General features: G+C 47.8%; 1 protein-coding gene across 1 annotated transcript in view; it reads right to left on the bottom strand.

Annotated features, from left to right (window-relative positions):
- AKAP9 (A-kinase anchoring protein 9) overlaps nucleotides 1–19,255 on the bottom strand; it is a 357,327-nt gene that overhangs the window by 66,540 nt on the left and 271,532 nt on the right. The window contains exons 27-32 of the mRNA XM_075316166.1: nucleotides 14,468–14,700; nucleotides 12,188–12,307; nucleotides 10,678–10,854; nucleotides 8,485–8,586; nucleotides 7,948–8,100; nucleotides 5,623–5,799 (exon numbers count right to left, since the gene is read on the bottom strand). Of these exons, the coding sequence (XP_075172281.1) occupies nucleotides 5,623–5,799; nucleotides 7,948–8,100; nucleotides 8,485–8,586; nucleotides 10,678–10,854; nucleotides 12,188–12,307; nucleotides 14,468–14,700 (962 nt within the window). The remainder of the gene's footprint in view (nucleotides 1–5,622; nucleotides 5,800–7,947; nucleotides 8,101–8,484; nucleotides 8,587–10,677; nucleotides 10,855–12,187; nucleotides 12,308–14,467; nucleotides 14,701–19,255) is intronic.

Genomic DNA, 19,255 nt, shown 5'->3' with positions numbered 1-19,255 from the left:
GTGGGGGAGAAGTTCTGAAGAAACGAGTTGGCGGACGAGAACTGAACTCTATCCTGTACCCGTGAGACAGAATATCCCTCACCCAACGGTCTTTGACGTGTGACAGCCAGATGTCGCCAAAGTGGGAAAGCCTCCCACCGACCGCGGGTGTGGGAATCGGAGACCTCAAGTCAGGAGGACGCCGTTTTGGCAACGGTTCCTCCGGCTGCCCTTTTTGGGCGTGACTGAGACCTCCAAGAATCTGAGCGTCTCTGGTCTTTTTGAGTCTTTTTTGACGATGCGAATTGGGACCTGCCCGGTCCTCGAAAGGACCGATAACCAGACTGACCCTTCCTCTGTTGGGGTCTGTTTTGTCTGTGTTGCGGTAAGGATGAGTCCTTACCCTTGGAGTGTTTGATGATTTCATCCAAACGCTCTCCAAACAATCGGTCACGAGAAAAAGGCAAATTGGTTAAGCACTTCTTGGAATGAGAATCTGCTTTCCAATGTCTCAACCACAGGGCCCTACGCAAAACAACGGAGTTGGCTGACGCCACTGCCGTGCGGCTTGTAGCGTCAAGAACAGCATTAATCGCGTACGACGCGAATGCCGCCATTTGCGAGGTCAATGGTGCTACCTGCGGGGCAAATGCACGTGTGACGGAGTCAACTCGCGCAAGCCCGGCTGAGATAGCTTGGAGTGCCCATACGGCTGCAAAAGAAGGCGCTAATGACGCTCCAATCGCTTCATAGATGGATTTCAGCCAGAGCTCCATCTGCCTGTCAGTGGCATCTTTAAGTGCCGCTCCATCTTCAACTGCAACCAAGGATCTAGCTGCAAGCCTGGAAATTGGAGGATCCACTTTTGGACACTGGGTCCAACCCTTGACCACCTCAGGGGGAAAAGGATAGCGTGTATCTTTAAGCCGTTTAGGAAAACGCCTTTCAGGATAAGCGTGGGGTTTCTGGATTGCGTCTCTAAAGTCAGCGTGGTCCAGAAAAGTGCTTAAAGTACGCTTAGGGTATCTGAAATGGATTCTCTCGTGCTGCGAAGCTGACTCCTCCACAAGAGGAGCTGGTGGGGAAATATTTAACATCTTATTGATGTTAAATATAAGATCATTAACTATGGCGTCACCATCTGGTGTATCTAGATTGAGAGCGGTTCCAGGATCAGAATCCTGATCAGTTACGTCCGCCTCATCACCCATAGATTCATCTCGCTGGGATCCTGACCATTGAGATGAATGTGAAGGCCCGTCATAGCGAGCCCGCTTAGGCTGCCCGGGGCCATCGTCCGAGTCAGAGTCTTCACCCTGAGGTGTATATGCCCGTCCCGGAGCTTGGAGCTGAGGGGGACCAGGGGGCAATGATTGCACAGTGTCCGTGGCCTGAAGTACAGGCCTAGCTCGCAATGTGTCAAGAATTTGTGACATAGTGAGAGACATTCTGTCAGCAAAAGCTGCAAACTCAGTGCCTGTCACCTGGACAGCATTCACAGGTGGTACACCCTGGGTCACGTCCAGCAGAGGCCCTGGCTGTGCAAGCGCCGCAGGGGCCGAGCACTGCACACAATGGGGGTCCGTGGAGCCTGCCGGTAGAAAAGTCCCACATGCGGTGCAGGAAGCATATAATGTCTGTGCTTTGGCACCCTTGCGTTTTGCGGACGACATGCTGCTGGCTCTCTGAATGTGAGAGAGTCTATAGCCAAAGGGCGACCAGCGCTATGTAATACCAAGTATTTGTAGCAACAAAATACTAAGAATACTACTGGCACAAGAGGGGTGAGCCCTGAGGGCTGCTTACCGCCCGCTGAATAGCGGGTAAGAGGCTGCAGAATTCCTTGTCTGGGTCTCCCCGGCTCCCCTCTGCAGCTCAGCGTGTCAGCAGGAATGGCTGCCGGCGTCTGTGGAGAGGGGCGGTCCGTGGGAGTTCCCAAACAAAAGTGCGGGAAACAGTGTCCCCTCTGTGCCGATTGTGAGGGCTGGAGTATGTAAAAACGACTCCAGCCCTCAGCGCTGATGCACTGGCCAGCGTCCCGCCCCTCTCCTGACTGGCAGGTCTGGGGGCGGGAACGAACGGGAGCAGGCCGCAAAAGCCGGGGACTCGAGTTATCAGCGCGGCCGCCGTAAAAGCGCGGGCCGCGCTGAAGTCCCCGGCGCACCACAAGTGCCAGCCGCGCCGCAGTCCCAGCGGCCGGCATGACCGATTTCTAGATGTGGCCAGCGTCCCGCCCCTCTCCTGACTGGCAGGTCCGGGGGCGGGAACGAACGGAAGCAGGCCGCAAAAGCCGGGGACTCGAGTTATCAGCGCGGCCGCCGTAAAAGCGCGGGCCGCGCTGAAGTCCCCGGCGCACCACAAGTGCCAGCCGCGCCGCAGTCCCAGCGGCCGGCGCGACCGATTCCTGGAAGTGTGCCTGCTTCAGCTAAGCTGAATGAGGCCATGGCACAAGCGCCGTAGCGCTGATGTCCCCCGGCGCACTACAACACCCAGCATGCTGCGGTGTGAGCGCCTGCACGGGGACACAGAGTACCTTGAGGATGCAGGGCCATGTCCCTGATGTACTCCGCTCCATCCAGCATCTTGTCCAGGGGCTGTAGATGGAGCCCGGTCTCAGTGCCTGGAGACCAGTAAATCCCACTTCACCCAGAGCCCTGTAAAAAGGGATGGGGAAGGAATCAGCATGTGGGCTCCTGCCGCCGTACCCGCAATGGGTACCTCAACCTTACAAACACCTCCGACATACAGTGGGGTGAGAAGGGAGCATGCTGGGAGCCCTGTTTATGGGCCCTCTTTTCTTCCATCCGACATAGTCAGCAGCTGCTGCTGACTAAAAACAATGGAGCTATGCGTGCGTGTCTGACCTCCTTGCGCACAAAGCTAAAACTGAGGAATCTGTACTCCTACGGGAGGGTGTATAGCCAGAAGGGGAGGGGCCTTACACTTTTAAGTGTAGTTCTTTGTGCGGCCTCCAGAGGGCAGTAGCTATACACCCACTGTCTGGGTCTCCCAATTAGGAGCGAAAAAGAAAATATAATAAAACACTGTAAGAAGATCTTGCCTACAAGACAGTGAGTCTGAGATTACTAATCTAATAAGCCCTGAAGTGCGTCAGCAAAAAACATAGCTCTGGAGGAAAACTTAGAAATAAATGATAAAGATGAACTAGAGATAATTTTGCCCTCAAATTGCCCTCAGCCTTCAGTATTTTCTGAATTTTTCCTAAAACAGTCTTGCATTAATCCTCCAAGGAATACAGAGGTTGATCTATTGTCAGAAGAGAGACTTGGCTAAGAGGTGGGGGATAACAATCATTTTTCCCTACAGCAGACAGGGCAGAGGAGGGGAGACTCCTGCTGGAGGTAGTTGTCTTAAGACCAGATGCAAGAAAGGGAGGAGGAGAAGAGTGGAGGTAGAAAACAAAGAAGGCTCCTATTGCAGCTAGTTGCCTTACAGCCGGACACAAAAAAGTGAAAACCAAAGGGGTGAAGTAGCAAGACAGTAAAGACTTCTGCTGAAGCCAGTTATCTTACAACCAGACACAAAAAAAAATGAAAAGCAGAGGGATAAAGTGGCTGACAGTTGAGGCACCTGCTGCAGCCAGTTGTCTTACATCCAGACACAAAAACGTGAAAACCAGAGGGATAAATTGGCAGACAGTAGAGACACCTGCTGTAGCCAGTTGTCTTACAGCCAAACACAAAAAAGTGAAAAACAGAGGGGTGAAGTGGCAGACAGAAAAGACTTCTGCTGAAGCCAGTTGTCTTACACCGGACACAAAAAAGTGAAGCGCGAGAAAGCTAAAGTGGCAGACAGTAGAGGGTCCTGCTGCATCCAGTTGTCTTACAGCTGGATACAAAAAAAATGAAGAGCAGAGGGGTAAACTGGCAGACAGTAGAGGCTCCTGCTGAAGCCAGCTGTCTTACAACCAGACACATGAAAGTGAGGAGAGCGGTGAAGGCAGTAAACAAAGGAGGCTCCTGTTGCAGACAGTTGTCTTACAGACAGACACAAGAAAGTAAGGAGGAGATAGGTGAAGGCAGCAGACAAAAGAAGCTCCTGCTACAGCCAGTCATCTTAAAGTTGGACACAAGAAAGTGAGAAGAGGAATGGAGAGGGCAGAAAAGCGAGTCAACTGCTGCAGACAAGTATTTTACAACTAGACACAAGTTAGGAGGAGAGGGGTGGAGGGAGCAGACAGAAGAGGCTCCAGCTGCATCCAGGTGACGAAGCTGCATACAAGACAATGAGGATGGAATAGGTGGAAGTGGCACACCGGGAAACAACTGCTGCAGCCAGTTGTCTTAAAACCAGACAAGGAGTGAAGAGAAAGGGGAGAGGAAAGATGATTTTCTGGGAAATATACACAGAAAATTCTTTTTACATATTTTGCAGTGTAAGCAAAATAGGATCAAAACAAAAAAATTGAGATTGTGAGATAAATTATGTATATTTTCAATATTTGGGTCTTCCTTTAGCATTCACTCGCTACTAGTGTTACTTGCATAGCCTGGAGAGAAGTGACAGCCGGGCAGCACCCCCCACTGTAAATGACAAATTACCTGTCATGCATAGCTTAGCAAACTATAGAGCAGATGAGCCAACACAATCCTTCAAAAAGTTATATTGCTGTTATATATACTGTATATATATTTATTTTTATATGCATTTTCTAGGATATAAACATATTGATCAACAGCCCTTAGGGGTACTTTGCACGCTGAGACATCGCTAGCCGATAGTCCCCGCCCCCGTCGCAGCTGCGATATCTTGTGTTAGCTGCCGTAGCGAACATTATCGCTACGGCAGCTTCATGCGCACTTACCTGCCCTGCGACGTCACTCTGGCCGGCGACCCGCCTCCTTCCTAAGGGGGCGGGTCGTGCGGCGTCACAGAGACGTCACACGGCAGGCGGCCAATAGAAGCGGAGGGGCGGAGAGGAGCAGGACGTAAACACTTCCGTCCACCTCCTTCCTTCCGCATAGCCGGTGGAGGCAGGTAAGGAGATGTTTCTCGCTCGTGCGGTGTCACACACAGCGATGTGTGCTGCCGCAGGAGCGAGGAACAACATCGTATCTCCTATTGGTGCGATATTATGAAAATGACCGACGCTACACAGATCACCGATTTACGACGCTTTTGCGATCGTTTATCGGCGCATCTAGGCTTCACACGTTGCAACGTCGTTACCGGCACCGGATGTGCGTCATTTTCGATTTGACCCCGACGATATTGCAGTAGCGATGTCGCAACGTTCAAAGTAGCCCTTAGAATAGGCCATCAATATCACATCTGTGTGGGTCAGTCAGTTGAATGAAGAGTAGCATGTGACTGAATTGCGAAAAGCTGTAGGGCCCAGCATGGCCAATGCAAAAATGGTAAACTACAGTGTCATGGACGATTCATGTAGCTGATTTGGGCAGATACCAGATCCTCATTAATCTGATCTGATCATTTATCTGAAGGATATCTCTTTAATATTGTAGTCCTGGAAAGCCCCCTTAAGGGCTCAATACTAATTAGAAAAACCCAACATGTAAATGCTTTATTGCCATCACGGATTCCCACACATGGGACAGGATATGCAATTTTTCTCCAGCAGCCCAAAAGATCGAGGATGGCACCAGCGGGACAATACGTTACCTTGTTATCTGTTGCAGCCTCCAGTTGGGCCTGTAGTTTTCCTACTTGCTCATTCAGCAGGTCGATTTCTTGGTCTTTCAATAGTAACAATTCCTCCGATTTTCCAGGTTTGAGAAGAAGAGGAGGTTTAGAAGAGAAGACTTCCGGATGTTCAGTCTGTGCGTTTTCAACTTCATCCTAAATATGTAATGTAGCTCGTTAGTCTTCAAAACGATTTCCATCAAATTGAAGGGTTATTCCCATAATAAAAAGTTGCACTGGGTGGGGATCTGACGGCTGACCCCTTCACTGGTATAACAAAGGCCTTTAGATGGGTCATTTCCAAGAGTGCCTATGAGTAGATATGGGAGAACCCACAGATGTTCGGGTTCAACAATGCAGGCCGGATTTAAAAAAAAACAAAACACAAAAAAAAACAACAAAAAACCCGGTTCGGGACCGGACTTGAACCCGAACATCTGCCTGGATGCCGAATAACTGAGTGGCTGCAAGCTGCTACTTTTAGGGGTACTTTGCACACTACGATATCGCAGGTGTGATGTCGGTGGGGTCAACTCGAAAGTGACGCACATCCGGTGTCGCTCTCTACATCGGAGTATGTGAATCCTTTTTACTACGATTAACGAGCGCAGAAGCGTGGAAATCGTATGATCGGTGTAGCGTCGGTCATTTCCATAATTTCGGAAGGACCGATGTTACGATGTTGTTCCTCGTTCCTGCGGCAGCGCACATCGCTGTGTATGAAGCCGCAGGAGCGAGGAACATCTCCTTACCTGCGTCCCGGCAGCTATGCGGAAGGAAGGAGGTGGGCGGGATGTTTGCATCCCGCTCATCTCCGCCCCTCCGCTTCTATTGGCCGCCTGCCGTGTGACGTTGCTGTGACACCGCACGACCCGCCCCTTTAGGAAGGAGGCAGTTCGCCGGCAACAGCGACGTCGCAGGGCCGGTGAGTGCATGTGAAGCTGCCGTAGCGATAATGTTCACTACAGCAGCTATCACAAGATATCACAGCTGCGACGGGGGCGGGTACTATCGCGCTCGGCATCGCTACCATCGACTTGCGATGTCGTAGTGTGCAAAGTACCCCTTACACTGGGGAGCCCAATAACCATGGGTCTCCCAAGCCTGAGAATACCAGCCCCCAGCTGTTGGCTTTATCATGGCTGAGTGTCAAATTGAGAGGGGGGGGGGGGACGGCAAGCTGCTTTTTAAAATTATTTAAATAATGTTAAAAAAGCCAAATGGGTTCACTCTTATATTGATACATAGATAAAATAAGTGCACGGCTGGGGGCTGCAGCCTGTAGCAGTATGCTTTATCTGCACTGGGTATCACAATATAGGGGGACCACAAGACATTTTTTTTATTCATTTATTTTTACACCACTATAGGGACGCAGACAGCGTGTGTGATTCCAACCAATCACAATGTGACACAGGGTGGAGGGCAATGTTTGACTGCAACCAATCACAGACGCCGGGACTGACGGTGGGCGGGGAAAGCAGTAAATATGTATGAGGGTTAATGAGTGACCTGGGAAGTAGTGTTACAGCCACATGGGAGACTCAGTAAGTATAACGGTCTTGCTTTACCCCTTATTTTCTTTTTCCCTTTTTTTTCAATACTAGAAGTCCCAGAAATTGTGAGCTCCCCCCTGAAGTCCCGAAAGAGGGTCAAATGACCCTTAGTCCAAACTGAATAGAACTAACTAGAAACTAAATGGCTAAGCTCAATGGAGAACAACAACCTCCTGTGGTGCGACAGTAATGGCCTTAATTACAGAACAAAAGACGGTGATTATAGGATGTTAGCTAAAATCCTTCAGGTCATTCGACCTGTCTCTGGGTTCCAAAGGTAGAAATGTTAAATGACCCCTCTCTGGGACTTCTAGTGTTAAATTACCTGGGTGGACAAACCACGACAGTAACACTGATTCTCTCAGAAGTCAGTGTTTGACGGACACTAGGTATCCGGTACAGACCCCAAACTTTACAGTTTGGGTTCACCCATCAAGACCCGTGAGCAGCCAACACTCCGATCATCCCCTATGGGACTGCCAGACACAGCAGAGTATAGTGTGCAGCATTTTCCAGCAGGTCTATAGACAAATAATTCAATGGTGGTGGCATGCTCAACATTCGCTCCATTAATAGCGATCTCAAGGGCATTAACAAAATTTTGCCCTTGAGATCGATGGGGTTCTCAGTGATCCGACCCTTCAGAATTTGAAAATTATTCCTAATGATTAATGATAGGAATAACCCTTTAATAATGACTTCTATGTGAAAGAATAAGAAAACTGTCCACAATGCCTGATTGTCTCACCTTTAGCCCCTTATTCTCTTGCTCCAGCTCCTGCAGACGGGTGTCCGCCTCCTTCCTCTGGATCTCCAGCTGCATGTGAAGCTGCTGAACCTCTTCATTCTTATTCTCCAGCTCTTCCCTGAACTGTTCCAGCTGCTCCACCAGGTTAGTGATCTGCCGGACAAAATAAATATACAACTATAAAATTGGTGCGGGATTTCTGATTGTTAAGCTGACAGGTCAGGGTTTACTGCGGGGAAAAAAAGCACAGTGGGCACGGGATTTCTATAAATGCCATCCACTGTGATTGTACTGTACAACGCAGCGTTTTGTAAGCAGGGAAAACATGTTGTGTTCAAAACGCAGCTATTTCTGATCATGGGAACGTAGCCTTACTGCCTATGGGTGGTATCTGGTATTGCAGCTGAGCTACACTTACGTTAATGGAGCTTATTTTGCAATACTAAGCACAGGTAAAGAATCCAGGGAAGGCTGCAGAGACAGGGGGAGCCAGGGAACGTGAAACGTATTCATTTTAACCCAAAGTTAACAAGTCACCTCCTTTTCTTTTCTGTCTATGGCTTCTCGCTCCACCTGCAGTTGCGCTTCCAGAGGCATTTCTCCCTTTAGTCCAATGACAACGGACGGTCTTCTTTCCACCTTGGAAATAAATTCAGAGAGAGTCTTACTATATAACTCAGAAGGTAATAAGAGGTTAAATATATTAAATCAGAGACAATGTATCAACCACTTCAGCCAATACTGTCGCCTCTGCCTATACCGCCGCCTCTGCCCCTTCCGCCCATCCCGCCCCTTCCGCCCATACCGCCCCTTCTGCCCATACCGCCACTTCTGCCCATACCGCCACTTCTGCCCATACCGCCACTTCTGCCCATACCGCCACTTCTGCCCATACCGCCACTTCTGCCCATACCGCCACTTCTGCCCATACCGCCACTTCTGCCCATACCGCCACTTCTGCCCATACCGCCACTTCTGCCCATACCGCCACTTCTCCCCATACCGCCACTTCTGCCCATACCGCCACTTCTGCCCATACCGCCACTTCTGCCCATACCGCCACTTCTGCCCATACCGCCACTTCTGCCTATACCGCCACTTCTGCCCATACCGCCACTTCTGCCCATACCGCCACTTCACTATATTATATCATTGGTGAAACACTACATGGAGAAAAGTATTAGGACACGTCTTAATCATAGAGTACAGGTTTATCTTTCAGTTCCTCTGCCTCTGGGGTATAACATATAACTTCCGCGCCCCCCCTCATGCCGCAGCCTTTACTAGCATGTGACAGAGTGGACAATGCTTCCGAGCTCACCGATACCAGCATGGTCCTATAACAGGAGCCTCCGGGGAAACAAGTACATTTCTTCCTCCTAAATCTTCACCCATCACCTGAGAGTGATATTATTGAAAAGCGGAATGAACCGCAGCAACTCAGCCACAAAGTGGAGACCCCGTAACGTTACAGAGCGGGGGGCCAAGCTACGAGGAGCAGAGGGCAGAAAAGTCATCACCGCTCTACTGACCCCATAGCTGCAGAGTCCAGACGTCCTCTGGTAACATCGGCACAAACGCTGCTGGGAGCTTCATGACCGAACAGCTGCAGCAGCCGTACATCACCAAGCACAATACCGAGCCGTACATCACCAAGCACAATGCCGAGCCGTACATCACCACGCACAATGCTGAGCCGTACATCACCAAGCACAATGCCGAGCCGTACATCACCAAGCACAATGCCGAGCCATACGTCACCAAGCACAATGCCGAGCCGTACGTCACCAAGCACAATGCCGAGCCGTACATCACCAAGCAAAATGCTGAGCCATACATCACCAAGCAAAATGCTGAGCCGTACGTCACCAAGCACAATGCCGAGCCGCACATCACCAAGCACAATGCCGAGCCATACATCACCAAGCACAATACCGAGCCGTACATCACCAAGCACAATGCCGAGCCATACATCACCACGCACAATGCTGAGCCGTACATCACCAAGCACAATGCCGAGCCATACATCACCAAACACAATGCCGAGCCATACGTCACCAAGCACAATGCCGAGCCGTACGTCACCAAGCACAATGCCGAGCCGTACGTCACCAAGCAAAATGCTGAGCCATACATCACCAAGCAAAATGCTGAGCCGTACGTCACCAAGCACAATGCCGAGCCGCACATCACCAAGCACAATGCCGAGCCATACATCACCAAGCACAATGCCGAGCTGTACATCACCAAGCACAATGCCGAGCTGTACGTCACCAAGCAAAATGCTGAGCCGTACGTCACCAAGCACAATGCCGAGCCATACATCACCAAGCACAATACCGAGCCGTACATCACCAAGCACAATGCCGAGCCGTACATCACCAAGCACAATGCCGAGCCGTACATCACCAAGCACAATGCCGAGCCGTACATCACCAAGCACAATGCCGAGCCGTACATCACCAAGCACAATGCCGAGCCGTACATCACCAAGCACAATGCCGAGCCATACATCACCAAGCACAATGCCGAGCCATACATCACCAAGCACAATGCCGAGCCGTACATCACCAAGCACAATGCTGAGGGTCAGATGGAGCGGTGTAAAGCCGCCATCACCAGGACTCTGGAGAAGACAAGTTCTGTGCAGTGACGGATCCCTCTGCTCTATCTGCGGATAAAATGGATGACTCTGGATGTGACTGCGGGCCATATTATATATAGACTTACCTTCTGTAGGCTGTCAGTGCTGATTATCAGGGCCTGCTCCAGCTCCCGAATCCTGCACTCCAGCTTCTCAATCTCATCGTTCCTCTCTTGCACGTCTCGCTGCAGCTGCTCTTTGCACAGCAGAAGTTCACTGCACTTGTCAGTCTTTTCTTTAAGGTTGCTTTCTAGTTTTTCAACCTATCAATAACCCATATGGAGAAAAATATTAATAAAAAAAATATAATCTAATAAAGCACACATTTCTTGCATTTCAACATTTCAACAATGCTTTTTTGTGTGTATACAGTTCCTGTGTAGATCTGTGTGTCTCCATGGTTACAGACTACACACCTTTGTGTAGTCAGGTCTCGACCCCCCCCTTTTTTTTTTTTCCCAAATTTTTCCTTTATAATACATTTTATAATCAGAAAGCCAAAATCATATACAAATATACAACACCATGGTCTGTCACTGCTATCTATCTGTGGTCTGTCACTGCTATCTATCTGTGGTCTGTCACTGCTATCTAATTATTGAGCTTCCAACTTCTGCGACCCCCAAAATCCTGAAAATAAAGGCTACACACATAGCTGGTGTATTTCCCTAATCAAATGTGGAAAACATGGAGAGAAAAAAAAAAGAATACTTAAAACTAAAAACAAAGAAGAAATAAAATAGTGTATTTATTTCAATTGGTAAAATAAGGGGAGTCATTATGGGTTGTCATCACATCACATCTAAATCCTGGACAAACCCTTTAAGAAAGCATCCAATTTATGAGGATAAAGTGGAGCGATGCAGGTAATTAACCCGTAACGATGTGACTTTCATGACGGAAATGTCAATGCTATGCAATTAAGCCAATTTTTAGGCTTTTTATAGCTAGAAAAGTTGCAGTGAGCAACAACTAGTCAGAATTGTCCCAGATGACTACGCACATAATTGCCTAAATTGGAATGCACCCATCATTGCATGTCCTAAGTAGCTTGGAACTTAAAAGGTTACTTCCATCTTCATAAATGGGGATTATCTGATAGTTTTTGTAAATACGAGCATTTTTGCAATTTACGGCTTGTTAAAATTTTACACTGTTTTTGAGATATGAACACTTGTTTATAGATGGTTGCCATGGAGACCGACCACCACAGTTGGATAGCAGAGCATGTGCAGCGCTTACAAGCCCTTTTCTAAGTTCAGATTGTAAGCAGTTTTGAGGCTGACTGGGATGGCTAGAGGGCGCTGTGACCTCTAATTCCTGGCGAGCAAGCTAGACAGCAATGGTGGTCGGTCTCCTAGGCGACGAGATGTAAACAAAACATATCTCAAGAACGGCTGCAAATGTTAATAAGCAGTAAATGGCAAAAGTGCTTGTTTTGACGAGGTCTATCTGAAAATATCCATCTATGAAGATGGCAAAACCCTGTTCCACTACTCAGATGACGTGTCAGCTCTCGATCTGTAGTGCAGGTTGCTCAGTGGTGGACTGATCCTATAGTAACATTTCCCAGTGCGGGAATATTCGACCGTCTACCTCATTGCTCTGATGGTCGGTAACGGGTTGGTGCCTTTGTGGCATTTTCAGCTGCTGCTCTAGTTTCTGGATTTCTTGCTGAAATACATCTCTCTCGTGTTCACGGTCGACCGCTTGTTCCTATATAGCCCCCCCAAAAAAAACCAAAAAGACCAACATAATTAGGAAAAAAAACCATGCATGAAGGAATATAAAGTCTCATGAAACACATATAATAAATAAGGAATAGATCTAAAGGGATAAAACTGCAATGCTGCAGAGCTGACAGGAGGGGACGCTGTGTTGTGCGTACGGTTAATTCTTGCCCGTCTCTACCGCTCTCCATCCTTCCACCAGTCCTGTATGTATTTTCCATATATTCCCCCTATGTATCCTCTCCTGGATCTGTGTTGCCCAGAACAACCAATCAGAGCGCTGTTTACATTTTACTAGAGTGGTTTCCAAGATGAAAGCTGCTCTCTGGTTGGTTGCTATGGGCAACAGAGACATTTTGTCCTTCAGACAGTGTTATGTCCAAATTTATAGGTAGAAGACGGCCATTATTTTTAGTAAGGACAGGTATATTCACACTTGTAATAAAAAAAACAACCCAAAATCGCTGGGTTAGCAGTTGGTGCTCCTGCGCTCGCTCTGCCTCATCTATCACATGGCCAGGGCACAGTCGGAGGGGAGGATTGCCGCTTCCTCTTTGGTAGGAGCGGGTGTAGGTGCCCACGTCCACCCTGGGCAGTGAGGACGGTACAATTAAACGTACACCGCGTTACTACACAGTAAGAGGAGGAAACCCGCTATAGAGGACTAGCCAGGACCTACTGAGCATGTGCGACCTGTCAGGAAACAACAACATGGGACGTATCCATGGGTAACCAGATAGACATAAGCTTCTGACAGGCCGGTTATCTTAGAGCGACATTTTTGGAAATTGACTGCACTTCAGAACTAAATTTTAAGATTTTAAGCCACTGACCGATGGTTGATAGTTGGGGGAAAGGGACATAGCTCTTTAAAGAAATTTCCTATGAAAGGCATTGATAACAGAGACCTAGAACTGAAGTATTGAGCAGAGTGATTAGCTGCAGCGTTTTTTATGTGATGTCACCATTGCAGCCCTACAACAGTCACTGAGGGAAGCAGCGCTGGCTCCAGGGAGGGCGAGGATAGTTCAGTTTTTTTTTGTTTTTTTTATTACTAACAATGGGAAAACTTTTGTGGAGAGGCTCCTCTGTCCCATAGACTTCAATAAGGAAGAATGGGGACTCAGGAGCCTATTATAAAAAGTGCTAGTGGTCAAAGAGCTGAACCCTGAACTATCCTGTGAATAGTTGATTAAAGGGAATCAGTCACCAGGTTTTTGCTCCTCCATCTGAGAGCAGCATAATGTACAGACAGAGACCCTGATTCCAGCAATATGTCACTTACTGAGCTGTTTGCTGTCATTTTGATAAAATCAGTGTTTTCTCTGCTGCAGATCTAGCAGTTATACAGAGCTCATGAGAAGGCTGGACTACCTGCAGCAAGCCAAATAGTCCTGTAATGATAATCTCCTGCTGATTAAAATGAGATTTCATCAAAACCACACTAAGCAGCCCAGTAAGTGACAGCGCTGGAATCATGATCTCAGCCCCTGTTATGCTCCTCTCAGATTAGGTGGCAAAAACCTGGTGACAGATTCCCTTTAATGTCATTTGTGAAAAAAACAAGCCAAATATTAAATCGGTTTCTCACCACCAAAACCAACCTGCCCCTACACCGACACCACTTCCTATGAGAAAATGTTAGAATAATCTAGATTTAATGAAGAACACGTTTAGCCTCATCATGTGTTCCGACTCATCACTACACTACGTTTCGCACCATCAGGCGTTTCACCTCATCACTACACTACGTTTCTCCTCATCATTACACTACGTTTTGCCTCATCACTACACTACGTTTTGCCCTATCACGCGTTTCACCTTATCACTACACTACGTTTTGCCCCATCATGTGTTTCGCCTCATCACTACACTATGTTTTGCCCCATCACGCGTTTCACCTCATCACTACACTACGTTTCGCCCAATCGCGCGTTTCACCTCATCACTATACTACGTTTTGCCCCATCACGCGTTTCACCTCATCACTACATTACAAAATGGCTCAAAATGATTGACTTTTAGTAATGTTACAAAAAAAACCCCTTATATATGTTTTCATAAAATTGGAGGAGGAATATCTAAGGCGACAGAATTTAGGAATAATCAAGGTTATAGGTTTGTAGCTGGTAATTTGTTTACTTACATCTAAGAAGCGTCGTGTCTTCTCCAGTTGTTTCTCCAGGGCAAGGTTCTTCTGGCGGAGATCTTCCAGGTCAGCGTTCTTCTCCTGCTCCAAATCTGTATACCGGTTCACCTGCTCCTCCAATTCCACCTCCAGAACCTTCACTTGTTTGTGGAGGTCTCCGGAGTCCTTCTCGGCCTGACGCTGAACCTCGATCTTCTCCATCAGCAGCTTCTCGGTCTCTTCCAGCAGCTCTGTTCAGGGAGGGGACACAGACCCCATCAATCTCTACTCAATGGTGACGTCCTCCAATCAGCAGAATCTCAATAACCCCAATGTTCATGGCAGGAAAGACATTGGATGGAGTTGAAGCGTTTGAGGTTTTTGAGTTTTCCAGCAAGTCACGTCCGATCTGCATGAACTGGGGCGGGTGTCTAGGTATATATATGGGGAGGGCAGCGGAGAACTGGTTTTTGGTAATTAAAAAAAAAAAAATGCAACAAATTATATATAAAGAGGTTTTACCCAGTATAAAAATATATTTGTAGCACTCACAATGTGCATTATACATGGCAGGAGCTATGTAATTAAATCTAAATGTAGATGAGCCATGGTCCTGGCATTCACTTTATTGCTGGCCTGGCCTACATTCTCTGCAGCTGTATTTTAGGAGGCTACCCCGATAACTAACCCCCATGGTTCTCTCATATGACAATATCAGAGACTTAAAAGCGGTTGTCCAAGATTGAAAATAAAAAAGCGCCACCTCTGATCGTGGATTTTATCTGGTACTGCAACTCAGCCCTATGGAAGTGAATGGAGCGGAGCTGCAAAACAATGCAAGATCCAAGGTTTTCTTAGTATAAGGCCCCATTCACATTGCATTCAGCTCTCCATTCAGTGGTCCCATCAGGGCTTCAGTCTGAACCCCCGCAAAACGGGCTTCGGACGTATGCGCCGCCGAGGCCATTGACTATAATGGTGCAAATGGAGTCACCGTGTGCTCTGCCGTGCACCATATTCGGGAGTGTACGCTTTCTGGAGAAGGACGCCCAGACATAGCGTACACTCCTGAAAACTGTGCACAACAGAGCACACAGTGACTCCATGTGCACCATTAGTCAAAAGCTCCGTTGGCGCATATGTCCGAAACCCGTTTTTCGGGGGGTCGGACGGACGCCCTGATGGGACCACTAAATGGAGAGCTGAACGCAATGTGAAAAGGGCCTAACTTCTGGACTCCAAAACCAGTGCAAACCCACAAATGGAAGGAATACAATTCTGGCTGCCTGCAAAAATGTTTTAGCAATCCCAGCGCTATATCACATTGATAACATATCGCTTTACGTTCCGTGGAGTTTCAAGCTTTGTGATCCTTGTTGATGCCCAAATATGACGGGACCACAGCCCTGACTGCGGAGTCACTAATTTATTGTCAGCATACGCTGGAAATGTGCCGACCTGCTAATTTATAGGGAAACTGATTGCCAGGACCCCACGATCCCAAGAATGTGGCTTTGCAATGCCCCATTAAAGAGGATCAACCACCAGGATTTTCCTATATAACCTAAAGCCAGTGCTATACTGCCACTATCATGCTGATTCTATACATGCCTTTAGTTGTGAGATCGGATCTATACTTTCTGAAATACAGGCAAGTAAAGTTTGTGAAATGAACTGTTATTTGATTGATAGCAGCTACAGAATATCTAATAGGTGGGTCGGGTTTTGCTAGTTATTCCTGCCCCTTTCTGACTGCCTGTCCTTCCTCTCCCGGTCTTTGTTATTGCAGGGAGAGGAAAGAGGCCGGAAAGACAGACAGGGGGCCGGAAAGACAGACAGGGGGCCGGAAAGGCAGACAGGGGGCCGGAAAGGCAGACAGGGGGCCGGAAAGGCAGACAGGGGGCCGGAAAGGCAGACAGGGGGCCGGAAAGGCAGACAGGGGGCCGGAAAGGCAGACAGGGGGCCGGAAAGGCAGACAGGGGGCCGGAAAGGCAGACAGGGGGCCGGAAAGGCAGACAGGGGGCCGGAAAGGCAGACAGGGAGCCGGAAAGGCAGACAGGGGGCCGGAAAGGCAGACAGGGGGCCGGAAAGGCAGACAGGGGGCCGGAAAGACAGACAGGGGGCCGGAAAGACAGACAGGGGGCCGGAAAGGCAGACAGGGGGCCGGAAAGACAGACAGGGGGCCGGAAAGACAGACAGGGGGCCGGAAAGACAGACAGGGGGCCGGAAAGACAGACAGGGGGCCGGAAAGACAGACAGGGGGCCGGAAAGACAGACAGGGGGCCGGAGAGACAGACAGGGGGCCGGAGAGACAGACAGGGGGCCGGAAAGACAGACAGGGGGCCGGAAAGACAGACAGGGGGCCGGAAAGACAGACAGGGGGCCGGAAAGACAGACAGGGGGCCGGAAAGACAGACAGGGGGCCGGAAAGACAGACAGGGGGCCGGAAAGACAGACAGGGGGCCGGAAAGACAGACGGGGAAAGGAGGGACAGGGGGAGGAGGGGCAGAGGGAGGAAGGGCAAAAGAAGAAATAACTAGCAAAACCTGACCCACCTATTAGATATTTCGTAGCTGCTATCAATCAAATAACAGTGCATTTTACAAACTTTACTTGCTTCTATTTCAAAAACGATACATCCGATCTCACAACTACAGGTATGTATAGAATCAGCATGATAGCGCCAGTATAGCACTGGTTTTATTTTATATAGAAAAATCCTGGTGGTTGGTCCTCTTTAAAGCAAAACAGTTTCTGTGACACCGCTCTATTCACTATCCATTGGAAACAGTACAGCACTCTCCCACAATGAACGTAGGAATGGTGCGGGCACAACACTGCTCTATTTTAATGGGACACTTCAGAGCCCCATCATAGAGGGGGTCCGTGTGGATAGACACCCAATGATCAGCAAGTTATCTTGCCAAGTTAAAAGTTTAAATGGAGCCTGTTAGCCAGTTTCGCCATTTTATACTGCTGCTACATCCTTAAAAAAGGGATATAGGGACAGGAATATATATAAAATACTTTTAAAGAATGGTTTTATATAAAAGGTCCTGCGCTGCTTACAAATTTGTGCCGGACGGTCCTGTTGGATGCCTCCGGACCACAATCGGCACAATCTTTCGCCTCCACCTTTGATTGAAGTGGACGATGTCTCCATATATCTGTAGATGACGTCAAGCAAAGGAGGAAGGGTGTCGATTGTGGGAATAGAGGTGGTGCCAAGTGAAGTCCGGAGATGCCCATCGGACCACTTGTCACAAACTTGCATGCAGCGCAGGACCTTTAAACTATGTGCACACTTTGAGTATTTGGTTGCAGAAATGTCTGCATTATTTCTGCACCATTTCTTGGCATGAAAAACATTGCATTTTGCAGCGTTTTCACTGTGTTGTTTAATTTTTTTCCAATGCATTTTTCATGCAATCTGGGGTGGAAAAACACTGCAAAAACACAAAGAATTGACATGCTGCAGATTTATTTCTTTGCCAAATCTGCAAAGACGAAAAAAGCAACATGTGCATAAAACTTCAGGATTCTCATTGACTTTGCTGGCATAAGGCTATGTGCGCACTAGGCGTTTTTTTTTCACGCTGTGTTTTTTGTGCGTTTTTGTCCGCAAAAAACGCACCCGCAGTAAAAACGCGATGTCTAAGGGTTTTCAGAAGCGCTGTCCGCACACAGCGTTTTTTTGTAGCAGCGTTTTTGTGGTGACCACAAAAACGCAGCATGTCAATTAATTCTGCGTTTTTCACTCATTGAATGCAGTGCACAAAAACGCAGCCAAAAACGCGATGCGTTTTTACTACGTTTTTGGCTGCGTTTTTGTGCACTGCATTCAATGAGTGAAAAACGCAGAAATAATTGACATGCTGCGTTTTTGTGGTCACCACAAAAACGCAGCTACAAAAAAAATGCTGTGTGCGGACAACGCTTCTGAAAACCCATAGACATTGCTGAGGAAGCAATGTCACAGCGTTTTCAGCACAAAAGCGCGGTAAAAATGCAGCAAAAAACACAGCAAAAACGTCTAGTGCGCACAGGGCCTAAGGATTCGCATTAAAAAATGCACAAAAAAGTGATAAAAATGCACTGTGTGCACGCAGCCTTATAAAACTATTCTGCACTAGAGGTTTTAGTGATGCACATAAAGTACAGAAGTATCTAAAGAGAACGCTTGCTGACAGTTTCCCTTTAAAGTTGAAATATCAAGAATATTCATAAATGCTACAAATATTTCTCTTTTTTATTGATGCATTTTTTTTATTTATTTTTTTTTACTTTTTTAAAATTAAAATTTTTTCCTTCAACTCTCTCAAAGATCCAATGTTTTTCCGGTGCATGATGAAAGCCGGGACGTGAGCGTCCGAGTGCACCGGGTGCAGTTAGGCATACAGTATATATATATATACAGCAAATACTTTTCACGCTTTGGAGTTTGGAACAAACTGCAAAACTTTCACCGGGTGCTGTTACCAGGGCGAGAGAAACCGTCACAAAGATGATTAAGGTACAAACAGACAAAATCACCGAAACACAAAAAAAAAAAAAAAATCGCCGTTTCCAGCGACCCCCCCCTGCCTATTACCATCATCTTACGTGAGCGATCATCAGTGATGCAACATAATAGTGCCAAAATGAGGAGATCGATCAATCAATTGAATCTGGAAGTTTGGAGGGAGGTGGAAAGGGGGTGGGGGGATAGATTTCCGAATCAAAAGATAAAGGGGGGAAAGTCATTGAGGAGCTGTGATGGGATGATGGATAAGATGATGGTTGAAATGCGTGTTAATGAGAGGTACG

The sequence above is a fragment of the Anomaloglossus baeobatrachus genome, chromosome 6, assembly GCF_048569485.1.
Source record: "Anomaloglossus baeobatrachus isolate aAnoBae1 chromosome 6, aAnoBae1.hap1, whole genome shotgun sequence".
NCBI classification, from domain to species: domain Eukaryota; kingdom Metazoa; phylum Chordata; class Amphibia; order Anura; family Aromobatidae; genus Anomaloglossus; species Anomaloglossus baeobatrachus.
This window is presented reverse-complemented; position numbering and strand designations above follow the sequence as displayed.